The 23,494-nt window shown below is 38.1% G+C and overlaps 1 protein-coding gene across 1 annotated transcript in view; it reads left to right on the top strand.

Annotated features, from left to right (window-relative positions):
• LOC134798055 (dynein axonemal heavy chain 10) overlaps positions 1-23,494 on the top strand; it is a 133,980-nt gene that overhangs the window by 92,909 nt on the left and 17,577 nt on the right. The window contains exons 68-77 of the mRNA XM_063770382.1: positions 201-303; positions 749-946; positions 1,583-1,727; positions 15,467-15,684; positions 19,329-19,534; positions 19,883-20,157; positions 20,397-20,640; positions 20,941-21,088; positions 21,687-21,822; positions 22,513-22,667. Coding sequence (XP_063626452.1) covers positions 201-303; positions 749-946; positions 1,583-1,727; positions 15,467-15,684; positions 19,329-19,534; positions 19,883-20,157; positions 20,397-20,640; positions 20,941-21,088; positions 21,687-21,822; positions 22,513-22,667 — 1,828 coding nt within the window. The remainder of the gene's footprint in view (positions 1-200; positions 304-748; positions 947-1,582; positions 1,728-15,466; positions 15,685-19,328; positions 19,535-19,882; positions 20,158-20,396; positions 20,641-20,940; positions 21,089-21,686; positions 21,823-22,512; positions 22,668-23,494) is intronic.

Here is a 23,494-nt window from a genome sequence, read left to right as displayed (position 1 = left end):
AATATGTATCCGCCCAGGATTAAGTCACGAGTACGCATTAGGCAAGAGCACTCTGTGAGGATGTGCAAGGAAGTCTCCTCTGCCTCCATACAGACTCTGCACCGCCCCAACCCCATGTCTCGTTTCCCCATAGTAAAATCAACCTTACATTCATGCCGTCATTCATTTCAGCGGAAACTAACCGATAATTTGGTCTCTAGGTGTCGAAGTTTCCCTGGTTTGGTGAATAATACGACTATTGACTGGCAGTTCCCGTGGCCGAAGCAAGCTTTGTTGGCGGTAGCAAATGTATTCTTATCAGATGTAAGTATCATGTCTTGTGTTTATACTCAGTATTCTCGCCCGTTCAGTCACTCCAAGCTATGTTATGTCAGTAGTTGGATGGGTGACCGGTTGGGGAAACTAAAGTATCATTGGCGCTTTACTCAGTTTTTTTCCGGGACTTTCATCTTCTCCCTCACGTTATCCCGGCATTTTGCCACGGCTCATGGTAGCCTGGGGCCCGCTTGACAACTAATCCCAAGAATTGACGTAGGCACTAGTTTTTACGAAAGCGACTGCCATCTGACCTTCCAACCCAAAGAGGAAACTAGGCCTTATTGGGATTAGTCCGCTTTCCTCACGATATTTTCCTTCACGGAAAAGAAACTGGTAAATATCGAATAATATTTCGTACATAAGTTCCGAAAAACCACGAAGAACTCATTGTATTTTCGGGAATTTCATAGTATGTACTTCTTTATTCCAGGTTCAGAAAATACCTGAAGAGTTCCGCCCCATCATAGTAGAACATGTTGTTCACGTACACATGTCAGTGGCAAGATACTCCATCGAGTTCTTGCTACGGCTTCGTAGGAACAACTACGTCACGCCGAAGCACTATATGGATTATTTGACTACTTATTTGTCGCTTCTTAATGAGAAAGACGCGTTTATTATCGCACAGGTTAGTTAATGGATTATTAGGTGTAAACATAAAAGACCTCCTTCCTCCGTCCTTCATAAAATTTATGTAGTTTTGGTATCGTCTTGGGTCCTCCCATTCGTTTTTCGTCAAGTTCTTAAATTAGTCCTATTGCTTTCGTCACTCATTCTACATTCGTCACAATCGGCGGTGGCTTTCAATGTAGAATGAGCGACGAAAGCAGAATAGGACTAATTTAAGAACTTGACGAAAAACGAATGGGTCGACCCAAGACGATACCGTAGTTTTGATAGAAATTTCGATTGGGGTATACCCCATTTCATATACCATGGCGGGATTCCCCTTGAAACTGCACAAAGACAACCATACTGTTGATCTATTGGTTAAGAATTGCTTTACGAGCTCTGCTCTTCAAAGTCAGCGTGTGGTGGTATTACACAAAGGATCAAGACTGGAAAATTACATTGTAAGACACGACGCCTCAAAAAAAGGTGGCCGGGTATCTTTTTTTGTCACTACTCCTATTGTTTACGCCTAATGACCGTCTCAAGTTGAATCCCGCCATGGTATATGAAATGGTGTATAGCAATTCACTTGAATAAAATGGAGTTCCGAGTGATTAACCGACATAATACGCTAAATAAGTCGTGTTTGTAGTGCGAGCGCTTAATCGGTGGTTTAGCGAAGATCGAGGAAGCAAACGTGCAGCTAGAAGATTTAAATGCCAAGCTCGCTATCCAAAAAGTCATCGTGGCCGAGCAGACGAAGGAATGCGAAGTCTTGCTCAAGGAGATTACTGTCGGTATGGAGTATATGGAGAATTTGGTTAAAAAGTTACTCTAGGAAAACACTGCCGGCCTAGCCAAGGTTACAATCGCTATCGCTTCGACAACGAAAAGCTTTATGTCTCTCTATCACTCTTCCAAATTAGTGCGGCAGTGACAGTTGCGTTTCAATCGCTATGGAGCGTAAGCGATTGGCATCTTGGCTACGCGACCTGAACACCTTTTCAGCGAAGATGATAATCGTGGATAGAAAACGCCGATCCAAACTGTATGGAAATAGTCACGTGACTTTTCAAATCAAATCAAATCAAAATCAAAAATCAAAAACTATTTATTGTATGGTTATGGGTGAGGTTTACAAAGGTGGTACAAAATATTTATGTTCTCCATATCCTGCCTTACAAAAGCGTACAATATTGGTAAGTTGTCTTAGAACTAAATACAATTTTTAAACTTCAATAACACTTTTAACAATAAACTATGCTAGATAGACTCAATAATAATGAATAACGTGTACTAGCTCTGTAAAAAGTCATTTATGCTATAAAAGCACCGTTTGATTAGCCAATCAAACAAGCTTTTATTGAAAGGTAATGATGCCAATTGTTTAAGGTCTGTGGGAAGTTTGTTAAATATTTTTATACTCATACATATAACGCTTTTTGATAAGAGTGCCGATTTAGGGTTAGCGCGTATTATGTCATACATGTATTTGGTTCGGATTGGTTGAGTAGTAGACTTTTTTATAGGAAACAAATCTGGATTATTTTTTACAAATATGCAGACTTCATATATATAAAGTGATGGGAAAGTAAGTATTCTGTTATTAATGAAATATGGTCTACATGATTCCATTTGATTGATACCGTAAATTGAACGAATGCATTTTTTTTGTAATCTGAATATTCTATCTTTATTGCTGCTGTTTCCCCACATTATTAGTCCGTAACGCAGATTTGACATTATATATGAGTGGAAGGCAAGTAAGGCTGTTTGTTCTGATGATATATTTTTTAGTCTTCGTAAAGGGTATATGAATTTGGCTAATTTGGTTAAAACATGCTCTGTATGGCGGTGCCAGTTGCTATGTGTATCAATTATTATGCCTAGGAATTTTATTTGGTTAACATTTTCTAGCGTGGCATCTATCGCCCTGATCCATTTTTAGGGTTCCGAAGCCAAATGGCAAAAAACGGAACCCTTATGGATTCGTCATGTCTGTCTGTCTGTTCGTCCGTATGTCACAGCCACTTTTTTCCGAAACTAACATAAGAACTATACTGTTGAAACTTGGTAAGTACCTAGATGTATTCTGTGAACCGCATTAAGATTTTCACACAAAAAAAGAAAAAAAAACAATAAATTTTGGGGGTTCCCTATACTTAGAACTGAAACTCAAAAATTTGTTTTTCATCAAACCCATACGTGTGGGGTATCTATGGATAGGTCTTCAAAAATGATATTGAGGTTTCTAAAATATCATTTTTTGTCTAAACTGAATAGTTTGCTCGAGAGACACTTCCAAAGTGTGCCCCACTGTAACTTAAATAAGAAATTAAATAAAAGAATGATAAAACTAAAAAAAATATATGATGTACATTACCATGCAAACTTCCACAGAAAATTGGGTTGAACGATATCTAGTAAGTAGTTTTTTTTTTAATACGTCATAAATCGTAAACCGCAATTTTATTATGTTACTTGCTGCTACAGAACCCTTCATGGGCGAGTCCGACTCGCACTTGGCCGCTTTTTTTTTTTTTTTTTTTTTAATTTATTTAACAGAACACAAAGTACAGTGTTACCTATAATTAAAGTTTCGCCAAACTGTAAAACAGTTTGTTGGCGATGCGCTCAATTAAACTAAAAACAACAACAGTACTTAGGTAGGTAATAGGTATCATATAACAAATATCAACAACACACAACTGCCTTCCAGCCTGTAATAAACCCTATTTCGACGCAATGAGTACCTACTGTCGTTCGGTAAGTACTTGCGCCGCAAGGCTCGCGCTAAACGTATTGTCACCATTTGTTATTACGATTACGATCTATTTTAGGTCGAAATAGGGTTCATTATTGGATGCAGTTCATTAGTGCACGCAGGTGCGTGAGTAGTCTTTATTTACATAATTTTTAGAAGTTACTATTATTAAAATTATATTATAATTATGTTATGTATGTTAGTTTATATGTAGTTTTAAATGCATTTGTTTGTTTTAAGACTAAGTTTTATGTATTTGAGATCTTATACTTATCTAGTAACCGTTTTATGAGTTGTAATTTCAAACTGCCTATTCTTTTTCGATTGGCATTTGTCCATGTACTATTGTCATCTTGCCTAGGCCCCCACCCATACAACCATTTCCAGTCGCCAGTGTTGCCAGATCTCCTGATTTTCCAGGATATCTCCTGATTTCGGGGTGTATCTCCTGATCTCCTGATTTTTCCGAAAAATCTCCTGGATTTTAGAAGTTCACAGCCATTTAATATTATTACATAAATTTAACGCCAGGGTTCTTCAAGCCAGTGTAGGGCGGCCATAAATTCAATCGTAGGTAGTGTGTAAGTGTAACATCAACCTTTGCCACAGTTTCAGAACGAAACGAAATTACCGATTATGAGCGATATTACCGATAAAATGGAGTGCGGACGCAAGAATACCAATTTGTAACGCCAGTATTTTCATTTTGGGGTATTTATTCAATTTAAGGGGCTCTAATAGCACAATAAATCTAAAATTGGTGATTAAATTGGAAATTGCCACCAATTTAATTTCTGATCAAACGGTCGTTTTGATCACCTCTGTCTGGAGCAGTCTGGACACGCCTTAATATATGAATGAAAATTATTTTTATGACATAAATTTTTGTCTCCTGATTTTATTTCAAATCTCCTGATTTTTAGGACATGTATCTTCTGGATTTTTCAGATTGGACCTGGCAACACTGCCAGTCGCCGTTACGACGCGGTGTTGACACATCTTGTGTCGACACCGTCTGTTTCGGTCACAATTCCAGTCGCAGAGTCGTCGCCGTGTCGACACAGTTACCAGAAATGGGGAAGGGTCGACACATGACACAAAGTGACATAAAGTGTGGTCGCCGTGTGCACACATTGTTTCGGGTTTGCGACTACTTTATGCCAAAATCATTCGTTCATTCGTTCATTTTGTTCCTGTCAAATGGAAACTGTCAGATCGAAAAATACTTAAATAAAAATAAGTGACATTAATACGCCATCTCTAAAACGGATTACAAGACGTAATTATATATTGTTTGCATTTATATTACAATATGACTTAAATTATTATGGGGAATTAAACTGCTCGAGTGATTTGATAAACTAAGTGTAATATAATCAACGCGCCACCACATTGTTTTAGTTTAGCCGGAAATGAAATTGTTTACTTCTCAGTGCCTGTGTTCATAACTATATTATTTGAAGCATTTTTAGTACTTCGATGCGTATACTATACTTAAATAACAGAAATAACGCTTTACATACTACGAAACTTGTTAATTATGATGTATAAATATGGTTCAAGGCTGAGAAATATTGCAGTCACAAAGTAGTTGCAATGTTTCGACTTTGTGTCGACTCTGTGTTGACACATGACACGCGCTGTCAAAAGTAATAACAAAGTTACTGGTATGTTACTGGATTTGCAAAATGGCTCCTTGTGTTGATTTGTTTTCAGATATTCTCAAAGTGTAAAAATGCCGTGGTCAGAGATGGGCATTAATCGATTAACTGTTTATTCGACTAATTAATGGAATAAAAAAAGTTAATTCTCAAATTTTAATCGCGATTAGTTTAGTCGACCTAACATAGATTGAAATTGAATTAATCTGAATATTAATCGAATAAATTATCGATTAAATCTCGATTGAAAGTTGACAGGGGGCCATTTTTGTACGTAAAAATAATAGAAATGTCTTGCATGCAGATGGTAGCAAAACACTTTGTCATAAAAGTCGAGATGGGTGTCGATATATAGGTTTTAGGGAGTGCCGATTTCGAAAATAATGACCATTTTGGAATCCGAAATGGCGGCCATGCACTGTGTCATAAAAGTCGTCATGGATGTCGTTTTATACGTTTTAGGGGGCCCCAATTTTGAAAATGATGACCATTTTGGATTCCAAGATGGCGGCCATGCACTATGTCATAAAAGTCGTCATGGATGTCGTTTTATAGGTTTTAGGGGGCCCCGATTTAGAAAATGATGACCATTTTGAAATCCAAAATGGCGGCCATGCACTATGTCATAAAAGTCGTCATGGGTGTCGTTTTATAGGTTTTGGGGGGCGCAGATTTAGAAAATGATAACCATTTTGGATTCCAAAATGGCGGCCATGCACTATGTCATAAAAGTCGTCATGGGTGTCGTTTTATAGGTTTTAGGGGGCGCAGATTTCGAAAATGATGACCATTTTGGATTCCAAGATGGCGGCCATGCACTATGTCATAAAAGTCGTCATGTATGTCGTTTTATAGGTTTTAGGGGGCCCCGCTTTCGAAAATGATGACCATTTTGGAATCCAAAATGGCGGCCATGCACTATGTCATAAAAGTCGCCATGGGTGTCGTTTTATAGGTTTTGGGGGGCGCAGATTTCGAAAATGATAACATTTTCAATTTAAAAATGGCGGCAATGCACTATGTCATAAAAGTCGTCATGGATATCGTTTCATTTTTTGCGCATGCGCGCGCGGTACCTTCACTTGTGTTTTGTTTTGCTCTTGGTTGTTAAATCTTTTTACGAGAATAATCAAAGTTTTACACAGTAAAATTTAGTGTAATAGAACCATAAACTTAGTGACAATTGAATAGTGACAATGATTTTCGTTAACAATGTGTTTATTTGGTGTATTTTTGGCATTTAGACTTAACTGTGGTGCTTAGTTTCATTGCGTCTAACGGTTACTACCAGTACTGGACTGAAACGTCATAAGTACTGCAATTTTGCGTGGCGCTCGCGGCATTTATGTTCTGAGTGGTGTGGAAAAAGATAACGTAACCAGCGCCAGAGTGTGCATTGGACTGTGAGCGGTATCAGTGTAGTTTTAAAGTCGTTATCCCTGCGCGATCTCTGACTCGGTTCGTTATAACTTAACCTGGCGGTGGATCTCAGAACAAAATGAATTGCTCAAAATGCAAAAAGGCGTTCGGTTCCAGCGATTTCATAAAATGCACATCGGTTTGCGAGGGGAGTATGCATTATTGGTGTGGTGGACTGTCAGAGCAAGACTTTAAAAGAATCCTCCCAATGAACTTAAAAAAGTGGAAGTGTCCCGACTGTAAAAGTGTTAAAAAAGGCTCATCGACGACTAATAGCCCGAGCACCCCCCTAGTAATTAACGAACGTCTAGACAGCAACGCCGAGAACATGCCTTCGATATTAAGTATCGATACGGAGGCGTTGATGAACAATATGAACTCCAAATTTGCACAACTAACTCGTGACATGACTGAACTCAGAAATACGGTCAACGGTAGAATTGACGGGCTGGCCGACAAAATTGAAAACTGGTCATCCAAGTTCTCACAGCTCGAGGGCACTATCAGGAGCATGCGGGACGATATTACTGGCATTTCCAGCAATAATGACGAGATTCGGGCTGAGCTGTCGGGCCTGCGCTCGGAGACTGCTGAGCTACGCTCGGAGACGGTCGAGCTGCGCACAGAGAACGAGCAGCTTCGTAAGAACATGGATGAGTGTGATTATAAGAAGAGTTTAACCGAGGCTAACGAAACCATAACGAAGCTTATAAAAGAAAATAATACTTCAAAACAATTTTCCATGATGAATAATTTAGAAATCTCGGGTATCCCGTTCAACAAAGGGGAAAATTTGTTATTAATCTTACGTAACATATGCGTTAAGGTCGGATTTACACTGCAGGATAGCGATGTTGACTCGATTCACCGAGTTCGCCGTTACCAAAGCGCTGAGAATAGTACACAGAAAACTTTACGGCCACCTGCAATTATCGTTCGATATACCCAACGAAAACGTAAGGACGAGCTTCTATCAGCTGTTCGGGCTAGACGTGGAATCACCACTGCGGACATCGAGCTCCCGGGGCCAGCCTCCAGCGTGTACATCGGCGATCACCTAACCCCGGACAATAAACTTCTCCTAAAACGAGCCAGGGAAATTAAAAATGAACTACATTATTCGTATTTGTGGATACGCGACTGTAGAATACTAATGCGAAAGAAAGATAATACTAGGGTAATTTACATAAACAGTCACGCCGATTTAGACAAACTAAAATGACCTTTGTGTCTTTTATTATCGGTATTTACTCGTAAAGAAACGCATCTGTTATCTTACTGTATTGTGAAGATAATGTTAAATATGCATATACAGTACACACATGTCACTCATAACGTCTCAAACCTTCACTGCACTTTATTATATACCCATATGTCTATCTTATGTGTTCTTAATGAAAAAATAGTTCCATGTATAAATAGGAGTTTTATCGCACTGTGCTTACTGGTATCGTTGTATATTGAGCCGCCTGTTCGTATAATTAACTTAAGAAATATTATATCTACTAAAAATAAATACTCTTTATACGACAAAGAAAAGGATGGAGAATACGTGCTTGTTTATAGTACGCGTGAGTATTATGCTCAAATAATTTGGTTATCTATTTGTAATTTTAGCGCGTCGGCATTAAACTATTTAAATTGCAGTTTATTTTTACTATTATACAGTGTCAATGCAATCTTTTGATGGTTATTACCAAAATGCGAGGGGCTTACGCACTAAGTCTCATATATTTTTATCACGTGTTGCTCAATCCGATTATGATTTCATAGGCATATCCGAAACATGGTTAACAGGTGATTTTTATGATCGTGAGTATTTTGATAACAGATATAGTGTGTTTCGTTGTGACCGGTCTGCAGTTGATAGTGGTGCTGTGCGTGGCGGGGGAGTGGCCTTGGCCGTGCGGACCGACTTCAGTCCTGTGCGCCGCGACTGGCCCGTGCCCTCCTCGGCTGGTTGTGAGTGTGTGTGGGTGTCAGTCCCTCTGACAGCCTCACCGAGCAATAATACTAACGTAGGACCGGAAATATGTACCAATACCTGTCATTTGAATGTTGCTTGCGTTTACATACCGCATGGACCCCATTATAGGGAATCATTAATATCATTTTTTGATATAGTGTGCCAATTAACAGTCGACCGTAGTGATGAAGTATTTCTTATAATGGGTGACTTTAATGTATCTCAGGCAAAATGGATACCGACATCGTCAAGTGTAATGGAGCTTTCATCGGGTAACGATTTTGCAACGCGAAACTTAGCAGACTTTTTATGCTTTTCTGACTTAAAACAATATAATTGTATAATTAATTCGTACAATAATTTACTAGATTTAGTATTATGCAATAGGGATTGTAAAGTATCTATATGTGATAAACCACTGGTATCTGAGGATGTATTGTACCATAAGGCATTAACAATTAATTTTGAACTTAGCTATGTGGCACAATTAACGCCTCTTGGTAAAGATATTTACAATTTTCACTCGGCTAATTACGAAGACATTAATAAAGAATTAAGAGATATAGATTGGGGTACTTATTTTTGTAATATTAGTTGCGAAGCTTCAGTAGAAAAAATTTATAATTTAATAAATCACTTAATTGACAAGTATGTTCCCCGGCGAAAACTACGGTCGTTATCAAAGACACCGGCTTGGTATAATAAATCTTTGAATAAAATCCTTAAAGAAAAACGTAAGTTTCACAAGCGTTGGAAGTTATACAGGAACCCACTTGATTACGACAGTTTTAAAATTCTACGAAAACGTGCCGAAAAAATGGAACAAAAATGTTACCGTGAGTTCATTTCTTTCTCAGAAAACAATATAAAGAATAATCCTAAACACTTTTGGACATATATAAAATCATTTTTTTCAACTAACGGTCTACCGCAAACTATGGCTTATAAAGACATTGTCATCGCTAACGGCGAAGATATTTGTAATTTATTCAACAGCCACTTCCATTCTGTGTTTGAAGTTTATGACAGGAGTTCTACTGATACGGATAATTTAGCTGCACCAACTAATCCCTTGATAGATATGAATTCGATAGAAATTAGTGAAGATATTGTTAGACGATATCTCAAATCTATTAATATTAATAAGGGCGCAGGACCTGATGGAGTACACCCACTTTTTATTAAAAATTGTTCAGCTTCCCTAACAGCTCCAATTACGAAAATTTTCAAAAAATCTATCGAGGAAGGTTGTGTTCCAGCTATTTGGAAAAAAGCCTGGATAACTCCTGTGCCAAAGGGTCCAGTAAGCCGTAATATTGAAAAGTTTCGACCTATATCTAAATTATGTCAGTTTAGCAAGCTGTTAGAAAAAATTGTAACTGACCAATTAGCTGCTGTTGTGCGACACCATATAATACCCAATCAACATGGGTTCTACAGAGGCCGTTCAGTTGATACAAATTTGTTAACTTTCACCAATGATATATTACTAGCTATGGATGATGGATTCTCTGTAGACGCCGTGTATACCGATTTTTCCAAAGCATTTGACAAAATATGTCACTATACGTTATTATGCAAGCTTTGGGAACTCGGTATACACGGTGATTTGTTTCGCTGGATTAAGTCATATGTAGAAAATCGCACACAGTCAGTGGTAGTATCAGGGTTTATCTCTCAAAGTAAATATATCAGCTCAGGCGTTCCCCAAGGCTCCCATTTGGGGCCTTTGTTGTTTTCGTTATATATAAACGATATCGTAAAATGTATCTCCCACTCTTGCATTCTTCTTTATGCAGATGATGCAAAAATTTATAAAGTTATTCGTAACTCTTCTGATTGCGAACTGTTACAAAATGATCTGTGTAATTTTGAGAGCTTTTGTAGAGAAAATAATCTGTTTCTAAACATAGAAAAATGTAATACTATTAGTTTTTCTAGAAAAAAAACATTGTCTTACTTTAATTACAAATTATGTAACCAGGACCTGGTAAGAGTAAATGAGATTCGTGATCTTGGAGTAGTCATGGACGACAAATTATCATTTATACCTCATATCGATTCCATCTTAGCTAAGTCTTTTAAACAATTGGGTATGATTCTGCGAATTGGTAAACCTTTCAGGAATACTTTAACACTTAAAATTCTTTATAACAGTTATGTACGAAGTCGGCTTGAGTTTGCATGTGCGGTTTGGAAACCCCATTACAGCATTCATATTGACAGGATAGAGAGATTGCAAAAAAAGTTCCTAAAAGCCCTTGATTTCAAATGCGGTATTGAATACAAAGATTATGTGGAATCCTTAAACCGTCATAAAATGCAGTCGCTTGAGTGTCGAAGAGACTGCGTTGATTCTGTTCTATTATATAAAATAATAAATAGTCATATTGATGCCCCTAGCCTGTTAAAAGACATATGTATAAGAGTCCCAGGTAATAAAGAACGCCGATGTCGTCATAGATTCAAACATTTATTCTCCATCCCACGTAGTAGAACTAACTATTCTAAAAATATGTTTATTAAGCGAGCATGTGCACTCTATAATGATAATAATATTGTAAAAAATTTAGACATATTTCACTGTACCATAAGCTCAATAAAAAAAAATTCAGGACTAGTAGTGTGTAAATTAACGCGATTTGTCAAAATTTTAAGTATTAATATATGTCATGTCATGTATGTCGATACTTATTCAATAGTTGTTGAAAACGTAGAACAAGTACTTCATTGAGTTTTATGTATACTTAATTTCTAGCTTCGCAAACTCAGTGTAACCTCTTACTAATCAGCTGAACTTAAGCCAAGATAGGTACTTTTTCGTGCTTCTATATAAATATATGTTTAATAAAAATGGAAACTATAGGTTTAGATTAAGAGAAGAAACTGTAACAATATTTTTTGTATGACCGTTTGTTTCATATTTAAATAAATAAATAAATAAATTATAGGTTTTAGGGGGCGCAGATTTCGAAAATGATGACTATTTTGGATTCCAAGATGGCGGCCATGCACTATGTCATAAAAGTCGTCATGGATGTCGTTTTATAGGTTTTAGGGGCGCAGATTTCGAAAATGATGACTATTTTGGATTCCACTTTTATGACAAAATACGTAGCCGCCATCTTGGATTATAAAATGATCATCGTTTTCGAATTCTGCACTCCATAAAACCTATAAATCGACATCCGTGACGACGCAAGTTATCTTTATTTCCAGATCTAACAAATTGCTACAGAATACAAAGGACAAAAAAAAAGCGAGGAGGTAATGAAACAAGCAAAAATACAGATGATTCCTCGACGCAATTGGGTGATTCTTAAATTGTGTCCAGATTTTTTTTGTCATAAAAGTTTATATTTTTCACATATTACTAAATCTATGGCAAAAGTTATAATATTGCAATGGATTCCATCGCATGTAGGTATAAGTGGCAATGAGACAGCTGATGCATTAGCAAAACAGGCATGCAGCGATGGCATTGAATTTCACTTGAAACACTATATGGGGGCAATAATGACTGTTTACATTTAGTCAAATTAAAGTGTCGCGAATTGTGGAAGGAATATTTCGACGAGAGATCTAGGGACAAAGGTATTTGGTATAAGACAATACAGCCACAACCCTTTAATTCTCCTTGGATGGATAATAGTGTGTTGTGTAGGCAGGATCTAGTTTTATTATTGAGATTGCGCTCTGGACACATTCGTCTACCTCGTGCGTAAAGTGAATTCGGAATTATGCACCTTATGTAATCGCGTCGAGGATGTGTATCATATTTTAATGGAGTGTGTCCGAAATGAGCGACTTAGAAGACAGATATTTCATGACAATGACAGTTCCATTGGGTTATGTAATACCTACCTTTCGAACCCCATGTCTGAGGTTGTTGAAAAGGTACTAAATACTAAACACTAATAAATATCGGTCTGAGGGACAGAGATGTGTGATGTAATTAAACTAGATGTAGCTATTTACTTTCTTTTAACTTTGTTAATTAAGTCTGTTTTTTATGGGGTGACATATTCGTTCAATCGAAAAAGCCCCTTAATAAAGGGAAAAAAAAAAGTTCCGTGACATTTCGACCTTGTAATTTTTTAAGTAAATGTTTTTGTTTATCTATGAGGATCTCACTAGAATAGTATAATCAAGGTATATTTATATTTGATGAATGAAATAGTAACGCAAAAAAAAAATATATTTGTGTCTTATATTCCTGCCGGAAACTTTTATTTTACCTTTTCCTTCTACACAAGTTTGGCCAAGTAATAAGAATTTAGGGCACTCAATTTTATTTTGACTTCTACAACAGTAAAGCTACGAGGCCATGTTTTGGTATCGTTTTCGTATAAATTCGCAGTACCAAATTTAGTTAAGGTATCACATTGACACCATTCCGAAGTAAAAACATATAAACTTATTAAAATACTTTCTTTTAAACTCCTCTTCACGCTTAAACTGCTGAACAGTTTTAATTTAAATTTGGTACACATATATTTTGAGTCCCGAGACAGGATATAATAAGTTATCTCAAAAATCACCCTTTAAAGGTGTGAAATGAGGTGTAGGGGGGAATTCAGAATTGACTTCTTGAAGTTAATACTGTTTAAGTTTAGGTTTGAAGTCATGTTTTTTCATCATTTTTAACTAAATCAAAGATGTAGACCATCCCAAATTTCATATAAATCGGTTCAGCGGTTATTGATTTCCCGTACAAATTTCCACGGCACTTTTCACACCTTCTAAAGATGATTTTGGTTATAAGATCTATCCTATGTCCTGTTCCGGGACGCAAACTATTTCTATACCAAATTTCAACGAAATCGGTTCAGCGGTTAAGCGTCAAGAAGAGTTTCAAAAAAACCGGCCAAGTGCGAGTCGGACTCGCGTATTAAGGGTTCCGTACATTAAGTCCGACTCGCGCTTGACTGCACATTTCTAATAGGTTTTCCTGTCATCTATAGGTAAAGAACTATTTTGTGTATTCAGACGGACATACATACAGACGCACGAGTGATCCTATAAGGGTTCCGTTTTTTCCTTTTGAGGTACGGAACCCTAAAAAGATTTATTTTTATTTTGTGGAATGGTGTCAATGTGATATCTTAAATGGATTCAGCACCCCAGATTTATACGAAAACGATACCAAACACGGCCTAGCACCTTCACTGATATAGATATATCAAGATAAAATTGAGAGCCCTAAATAAACTTTCAAGAGCGGATATCTCAAAAACTATTCAACATATCGAAAAAATTGACGGAATAAACTTGTAACAAATTAAATTAACTTTCATTTTGTATAAGTGGCCATGTCGCTGAGATGTATAGTTTCCGAGATATAATCGAAAAACGGGAAAATGGGACCTTCAAAGCCCCCTCTCTCCCCCCCGCTCAAGGGCTACGGCCGGGGACTTTTGATATGTTCACCTCCTAACTTGTCAAACCGAGTTACGGAGTCAAAAATTGTGTTCCGAGCATTTCCCTCTACAACTTTTGGAGCATTCGTTGCCTGACCTAAGTAGCTTATTGAATTTCTTTAAAAACTTTTCTGTAAAAGGTTGACGGGTGTTGGGTGTTTATATGGTTTCGGTCGATTATTATCATTTGCATTGCCCATGATGACTTACTAGAATTACGAGCACACGAGACACTAATAGTAGTTTGACAAACCTTGGTTTTCAAGAGGTATTTTATATTGACATTTGCTGTCACAAATTTGCTGTCAGATTTAGTCGCAAACCGCACGCAAAGTGCACACAAATGTGTCGACACCTTGTTACGGAAAAGTGTAGACACGGCGACGACACTTTGTTTCGAAACAATTCTAGACACATTGTGTGGACTCTGTTACGACACATCTGACATTTAGTTACCACTTTGTGATTCTGCGACTGGAATGGTTATATGGGCAGTTAGTCTTTACAATTACTAAAATGTAAGATAATATACATAGTCATATTTTTGTAACTATTTTCATTACTTTAGTAGGTATTTATAATAGATTCTCATCTGATTTGATTTTTTTTTATTACCTTATCGAATGAATTTTTGATACGAATGAATATTTCACATGAACGCTAAATGATGCACTAAATCAAAAATGCTGTATTCATTTTACGCTCTACTTTGATGAGTACGAATATAATACGATCATATGCTGGCAGGTGGAATATAGTGCGTGATGAATGCTTGAGGTTTTGCGAGATGATTGATAACCGGCCTTCGACAGTGTGAAATGTAGGTACTATAATTGTAGAACTATACATGTATGTTTGTATCGCAATGTTTTTGTTATATTGTTTAGACATATTTAAATTTACTTGTAGTTCCGCAGTGCCTTGGTGTAAACTGTTATACTGTGTAACTTATTTGAATAATAATAAAATAAATAAAATAAAATATATCTTATGTATGTTATCTACAAAAAGGGACCTTATTGTCGATGACGCGTACGCCATTATTAACGATGCTCCGATAGTGCTCCGATATAAATACAATGCCGCGACAATGAGGTCCCTTTTCATAGATAATGCCCCATATATTCTTCTGTTTTCATAAGTAATAGTTACTGATTTTAAAAAAGCGTTTTTCAATTAAAAGACGTGTCAAGATCGCTTACCTTCTTTCTAATGCTAAAAAAACGATAGTGAACTAAGAACTCTAAAAATCAAAACTGTGTGAAGTATTCTGTTTAACACACTCATTTTTTTTAAACGACTTCAGCAACGGATGCCGCGCAGGCGAAACAGCAAGTTGCTGCTGTAAAGAGCGCTGAAATTACCGAGCAGAAGGTAATAATTGAAGGGGAGAAGTCGGAGGCCGAAGAGGTGCTGTCGGCGGCCATGCCTGCCCTGGAGGCCGCTAGGCTGGCTCTGGCAGACTTGGACAAGAACGATATCACAGAAATCAGATCTTTCGCCACTCCGCCTGAGGCGGTGCAGGTATGTGGTATAGTTTCATATCAACCAAATAGAATTTGAAATAGAGATCGAGTTACTGTCATGGTAAATTATGTAGAGCTACATAATTTACCAGACAGTAGGTAAATAGGTGTACTGTCCCAACTAGCAAATCTATGTGCTATAAAAGTTGAGAGCACGTTTTTATTTTCGCTTTTTGGTGCTATAAACGGTGTAAAAACAGTCGAGTAAAAGTCCTGTAAGCGTTTACTCAACGCGAAAAGGCGCACTTATACAGACTAAAGGTGTTATAAAAATCGAGTAAGCGCTGTATAAGAAGCAAATCGATGCTGTAAGAGTTGAGTAAAAGTGGATAAAAGCACTTCTAGTGTTTTAATAGCAACGATAGTGCTTTTACTCGACTATTTGTTCTATAAACATTAGCAATTTACTATTACTCAGTAAAAGTGTTCTATAAAAGCAGCCGCACTGCTTTTTCTCAGCAAAAATGTTTCGTAAAGGTAGCCGGATTGCTTTTACTCGGCATTTTAAATGTGTAAGAGTGCAGTAAATGCTTTTATTCAACTAATATGTGCTAAAAACGATCTCAGGTAAGCGATTATATTTCAATTATTTGATTAAGTTTGAGGCCTAATCGTCTTCACGTGTCTAATAAAACAAAAAGGTACTTAAGTATTTTTTACTGCTGTCATCCATGACATTTATTTTTACCGTGATTGTGTACATAAGTTTTTACTGTCTGTAAGTACACGTAATACAGTAAAACCCAGCGCGAAAAATACTTTATTGATAAAACCAAAGGCACTGGTTCATATATATTCATGGGCCGCCTATTTTCTTAAATTTCAATAAAAAAATATTAATAAAAATAAGTAAAAATTTGCTTACACGATCTAGTTTCTGTTATATCTCATTAATTCGACTATAAGTCGAGTAACTGCGTTTACTGCTACACTTATAGCACATGATGTCGCCATGTTTATGGATTTATAGTCCGATGGCCGACTGCATGAAACCCTACCTGATAAAAAAATTGAAAAATCCTACTCCGTAGGGGTAGCTGACTTTTAGCGGCTTCAACTGCTCTTGGTCGGCCGTGGCTTAACTTGGCAAATTTTGCGCAAATGGCAAAAAAGTGGACAAATATTCATCAAAAAAACAAAAGTGGTCAGCTACATCCTGTGTTGGCAGGTTCCTGTGTCCGACCGAATTTGTGGTACCAATTGAGCTACAATTTACCTCATCGAAAAATAGAATGTCACTTGTATGGTAGGATAGCTGCCAATGACTTTTTTTTTAATGCGGACGGACTGAAAACGCTGTCAGGCTAATGTGAGGCCGACCAAGACATATGTCAACAAATTGAATGTAGGTATTACAATCAGTTGTTTTGATTCTATTTTTCGATGAGGTAAATTGTAGCTGTCACGTGGTACCACAAATTCGGTCGGACACAAGAACCTGCCAACACAGGATGTAGCTGACCAGTTTTGTTTTGCTGTCCTCAAAGGCAGCTATCCCACCATGCAAGTTTCATTCTATTATACGATGGGGTTTTTTTTTATGAATTTTTGTGCCACTATTTTGCCATTAGCGCAAAATTTTCCAAATTAAGCCGCGGCCGACCAAGAACAGTTGATGCTACTAAAAGTCAGCTACCCCTACAGAGTAGGATTATTCTATTTTTTTGTCAGGTAGGGTTTCATGCAGTTGGCCACCGGACTATATTGAAACGTCAACATGGCTGACTTGTGTTGTTAATGTAGTTCAAAACTCTTTTAAAGTACTCCTATCATGTTTTGGCAATAAAGTGATTTCATTTCATTTCATTTCTAAGCTGAATACATTTTGAATAAAACCTGTAAATACACTTCAGCTCCTATAACAGCGGTTTGAACCCCATTACCCGAATTATGATATAAGCGCGCTGTTACAGCAGCATTGTTGCCAAATGGTTATTTGATTGCTTTTAATAGGCTTTTATAGCAACAGAGAAGAGAGTTAAGTAACAGTTGTATTAAAGCGCCTTATTCAGACAATTAGCTAATCTATAGCTGTTATATGATTTTAATAGAACAATTATGCTGAATAAAAGTGATTTAGTAGCGCTAACTCAGCATTTATTAAAAGGTGGAATAAAAGTGCTAAAAGATAGTGCTATAAACGTTTATACGACATGATTATAGCACTAATTAGCGAAAATTGCTAAATAGTCGAGTTAACCGCTATTATACGATATATTGGTGCTTCAACAACCGTAACTCGGCTGTTATACGATTACAGGCTGAGTAAATCAATTCTTATACGACTATTTTGCTAGTTGGGGTAGTACATTTACCTACTGCCATCTTTCGACAGAAGATTAAAACTGTTAGAACGCCATTTGACTTTGATCATTATTCTTTCACTGATATGTGTTAACTTGTTAAATATTAATATTAAAGCCACTCGAGAGTAGGCTGAAGGTTATGGCGCCATCGCTGGAAAAGATTGCACCTTTGGCCTAGTGTCGAGTAGATGGCGTTAATATTAATATTTAACAAGTTAACACATATCAGTGAAAGAATAAGGACCAAAGTCAAATGGCGTTCTAACAGTTTTAATCTTCTGTCGAAATATGGCAGTAAATTTACAGTGGCTACATAATTTACTTTGACAATCCGCCTCTATACACTTTATTCTATTTGATATCAGCAGTCCACCCATGTGATTGATCCCTAACAATTGACCATAGGGGCTGTCCATAAATTACGTCATCGATTTTTGACGATTTTTGACCCCCCCCCCCCCCCTATAATCATCCAAAAATCATGCTTCAAATGACCCCATTTCCTCCTACTTCATGCTACCGTCATCCGATGTCCAGACCCCCCCCCCTAATTTGTAATGACGTAATTTATGAATAGCCCCATAGCTGATAAAAGTTATATGTCATAGCCTGCGGCTTCAAAATTCTGAAAACGAACGGTACCGCAGCATGATATTCTTTAATGAGTACCATCCACAATCGCAGTCCAGCTAATATACCTTTCGTTATAAAATGTTTGTTAATGTTTAGAAAAACAAGAACTTATTTTATTTATTTGGAAAGAAAATAGAAATAAATGAGCAGGAGACAATGTTTCAAATACACACTAAGGACATTCACTTATTTCTTTGACAGCTCTCACTAAAACATGTGTATAACAAAATATTACTAAATTTAACTATTGGATTTGATACACTGATCGGTGCTTAAGCATACCAAAAATTAATTAAATGTAGCATTCTTTTCGATCGGTACAGTAGACCAACTTGGTACAATAACTGTAAAAATATGGGTGTAGACAACTTACTCAAAAATATGTCCCATAGTTCATAATTCACTGACATAAGTAAGAGTTATGGGACATATTTTTGAGATGATTTGTACACCCATATTTTTACAGTACTGTACGATCCAGTAGATCAAGTGCAGATCTGTTGACGACGCAGATTTTTTTAAAAGATGTTTTACTTACTTACTGCCGTGGCGCAGCGACCCGAAGTGAATCTTGGCCTCTGACACTAAGGAACGCCATGCTTCTCTGTCTATTAGCGCACGGAAAAAGACAATTATTACGAAACTGGCACTAAGAAAAATACTATCTGATCCCAAAAGATGTTTTACATTCGAATATTTACAGGTGGTATGCGAATGCGTTGCAATCATCCGCGGCGTCAAGGAAATTAACTGGAAAGGTGCGAAGGGCATGATGGCCGACCCCAACTTCTTGAGGAACCTGCAGGAGATGAATTGCGACCTCATCACGCAGAAGCAGGTCAAGGATGTGAAGACGCATATGAAGAAGAGCAAGAAGTTGGACACCATGCAGCAGATCAGCAAGGCTGGGTTTGTACGATTAGTTACACACGGTGCCATTAGTTAGAAATTTGTCAATATTAAACTCTAGCCAAAATAGGCGGCCAATGGTCATACACATTGTATGGACTGACGTTTATCTGGCATGGCTATTTTTACGTTATTTGACGTGCCCCTCCCCCGTAAAAATCGGCAGACTGTTTTGTACCGAAAATTACAGACAAGGCGTCTCCGTTTGGTTATATCCTCTATTTTAACAAACAAAGTAGCATTTCTCTTCTATCGTAAAAATTACAAACAAATAAACTCCTCCCATTTATTGCTTATGTTTGTATTTGTGTTAGATTTACCAATGTTTTTTATGTTTTCTCGTAATAGATACGGCCTCCTTAAATTCGTCATCGCTGTACTCGCTTACTGCGCGGTCTACAAGGAAGTCAAACCGAAGAAAGACAAAGTAGAACAACTAGAGAAGGAATATACAGAAGCGATCAACTATTTAGATTCCTTAAACAGGGAGATCAACAGGCTGCAGAGAACGTTGGATCGCTTGAACACGAGATATGAGACGGCCATGTTGAGGAGACAGGAGTTGCAGGAGGAAACGGATATTATGATGAGGCGGTTGATAGCCGCAGATAAACTGATGTCAGGTAATATTTAGCCGGGGATAGAACCACTTGACGGGTTTATTTCGAGGCTGTAAGTTCTTTCCGCGCCACGACCTACATTTTCCTTTTTTCTCCCTTCCCAAGACCAAAAAACAGTTGTTTTTGAATTTGGAACCTTTAGTTATTCAATATACCTGAGATGGATTGTAGGATATCTGTACGCAGGTTGTCAGAGAGCTATAATTTATATTAAAAACATCGTAATATAAATTATGTCTCAGGTTTGTCAAGTGAACAGAAACGCTGGACGGTGGAGCTGGCCGCGCTTTACGTGGAACAATCCCGTCTGATCGGCAACTGTCTGCTGTCAGCATCATTCCTCTGCTACACCGGACCGTTCTCATTCTCCTTCCGCGCGACGATGATTTACGAGGACTGGTTCGGGGATATCATGGAGAGAGGAATACCGCTCACGCTACCGTTTACTTTGGAGAAGAATTTGACTAATGAGGTGGAAATTAGCGGGTGTGTTCCTATGTGTCCTAATTATAGATATAGATACTCTGATTTCTGACTTATATTTCACACCAGATTTGATAAAATGACCTGATGAAGTTTCTTCAGTGTACGACTATCCGTATGTGTATAAAGGGCTCACACACGGACGACACAGTTCCGATCAACTGACAGGCTGATATCGTCCGGCGAACTGGTAATCAATGGGCCCCTTTACAGGCATGAGGCTCACAAACACAAATTGTCTATTTTTGTAAGAAATCTACAATATAGCATTTTTTTCTTATTAACCCATACATACATTTTTAGCTGGAACTCGGAGGGCTTACCGCCAGACGAGTTGTCGGTGCAAAACGGCATCCTCACCGTGAGGGCTTCCAGATTTCCACTGTGCATTGACCCTCAGACACAGGCTCTCTCGTGGATCAAGAAAAGGGAAGCTAAAAATAATCTCAAGGTACTCTGTTTTTAGTATCATCATCATTGCAGCCTTTTATCGCCCATTTCTGAGTATAAGCCTCTCTTCGAGTACACCACTTATCCCGGTCCTGAGCCAATCTCATTCAGAAGTGACCCGCAATCTTCCAGATGTCGTCCACCCAATGAGCCAACGGACGACAGGCACTCCTTTCGTCTGTGCTTACCGCTTACATTAGGTTAACATTTTGGCCCACCTGCCATTACTCAGTCTGGCAACATGTCCCGCCCAGCTCAATTTAAGTTTAGTGATGACGTATCCGACGTCTTACACGTTGGTGCGGCATCGGATCTCGACATTCCTGACTCAGCGTTAAAGTCGGTTTTTAGTATGTAACCTGTTTTCATATACTTAGGTAAATGCTTGCCTTCTTCTGCCAATACAACCGTCAGTAGCAGGGTTTAGCAGGTATTCACAATTTCGAATCACAATAAAAAGTCTACCAAGAACTATTCTCGAGTGAGCATCGAAGTTAATTTTAAAGTTTTACAGTAGGTATACCTGGATGCCTGGGTGACCAGCTGACCGCCACGTAACACAGATTTGTTGTTTTTTTAATTAACAATGCTTACTTCAGGTTCTATCCTTCAACGACCCACAATTTCTGAGACAATTGGAAATGGCCATCAAATATGGTATGCCAGTACTCTTCCAAGACGTCAACGAATACATAGATCCGGTAGTGGACAACGTACTGGAGAAAAATATAAAAGGTTTGTGCGTACCTAGTACGTAGGCGTCTTAAATAACTGGTAGCTTTAAATTCGTGTGCCATTTTAAATAGTAATTAACTGCAAATTTTGATTTTCAATTATAGATAGAGATAGAGACCTTTTTTGCACACCAGTACAGATGTTACATACGTGGACCCTGATAAAAGGTGTTGCAAAATAGGTACTTATTGACGTATATAGTGAGCGAGAAGTGCGATTCAGCTAAGTCAAAAACCGGCCAAGTGCGACGCACACGAAGGGTTCCGTACCATTATCTATAAAAACGGTCACCCATCCAAGTAGGTACTGACCCCGCCCGACGTTGCTTAACTTCGGTCAAAAATCACGTTTGTTGTATGGGAGCCCCACTTAAATCTTTATTTTATTCTGTTTTTAGACAACAGAAATACATCATCTGTGGAAATTTCAGCTGTCTAGCTATCACAGATCACGAGATACAGCCTGGTGACAGACGGACGGACAGCGGAGTCTTAGTAATAGGGTCCCGTTTACCCTTTGGGTACAGAACCCTAAAAATGCTTTCGTAAGACCGGCTGTTCTTCACGACGGGTCGCATTTTTTAATCGATCTTCATAAATTTGTGAGCAAGTTCTATAATTAATTAATAAGGAAGCCTTTTGTCAATTCAGTTTTTGTAAATTTATTAAAGTGGCTGAGTTATTGTTGCAGTGGAGGGCGGACGTACATTCGTGATGCTGGGTAGCAGTGAGGTGGACTATGATCCTCACTTCCGCATGTATCTCACTACCAAGCTGGCCAACCCGCAGTTCAACCCCGCCGCGTACGCCAAGGCCGTCGTTATCAACTACACAGTCACTGTGCAGGTAGGATAAAGTGACTACTAGGTCGACTACACCCTCACTTTCACATATACCACACCACCATGCTGGCCAACCCGCAGTTCAACCCCGCCGCGTACGCCAAGGCCGTCGTTATCAACTATACTGTCACCGTACAGGCACAAAGCGACTACTGGATGGACTACACCCTCATTTTCTCATATACCACACCACCAAGCTGGCCAAACCATAGTTCAACCTCGCCGCGTACGCCAAGCCGTCGTTATCAATTGCACAATTACTGTGCAGGTAGGACAAAGTGACTACTAGGTCGACTACACCCTCACTTTCATATATAACATACCACCAAGCTGCCGAACCCGCAGTACAACCTCGCCGCCTACGCCAAGACCACTGTCACCGTACAGGTACAAAGGTACTACTGGGTCGAGTACACCCTCACTTCCATACGTATATCTCATTATCATAAAACGGGCGTATCCTCAGTTGTCAGTCGGAAGGTTGTCTTCGTCAAGTATTTGTCAATTAATTAACATAGGTACCATATAATTATGCACTATTATAGCATTTAAAAATCTGTCACGGAGAGGTAGCGGACGAGGTACTGAAATATTTCGGAGCAACATTACTTTTCAATAAATTCATTACACTAGTTATGGTTAATAACATCAGAACATGCAATTCTTCATAAATATAAAAGCAGCGACTTTTCAATAAATTCGGAACATATAACGAGGAAAAAATATCAGAAAGCACAGAACTCCAAAGGTATCTACGCAGTCAGGATGATCATAAAGATCGGAAGACAACACAGGTCAATCGGGTTGTCTACTTGACACAGCAATACAAAA

This window comes from Cydia splendana, chromosome 16 (assembly GCF_910591565.1).
Source record: "Cydia splendana chromosome 16, ilCydSple1.2, whole genome shotgun sequence".
NCBI classification, from domain to species: domain Eukaryota; kingdom Metazoa; phylum Arthropoda; class Insecta; order Lepidoptera; family Tortricidae; genus Cydia; species Cydia splendana.
The sequence above is the reverse complement of the archived record's forward strand: the minus strand, read 5'-3'. Positions and strand labels throughout refer to the sequence as shown.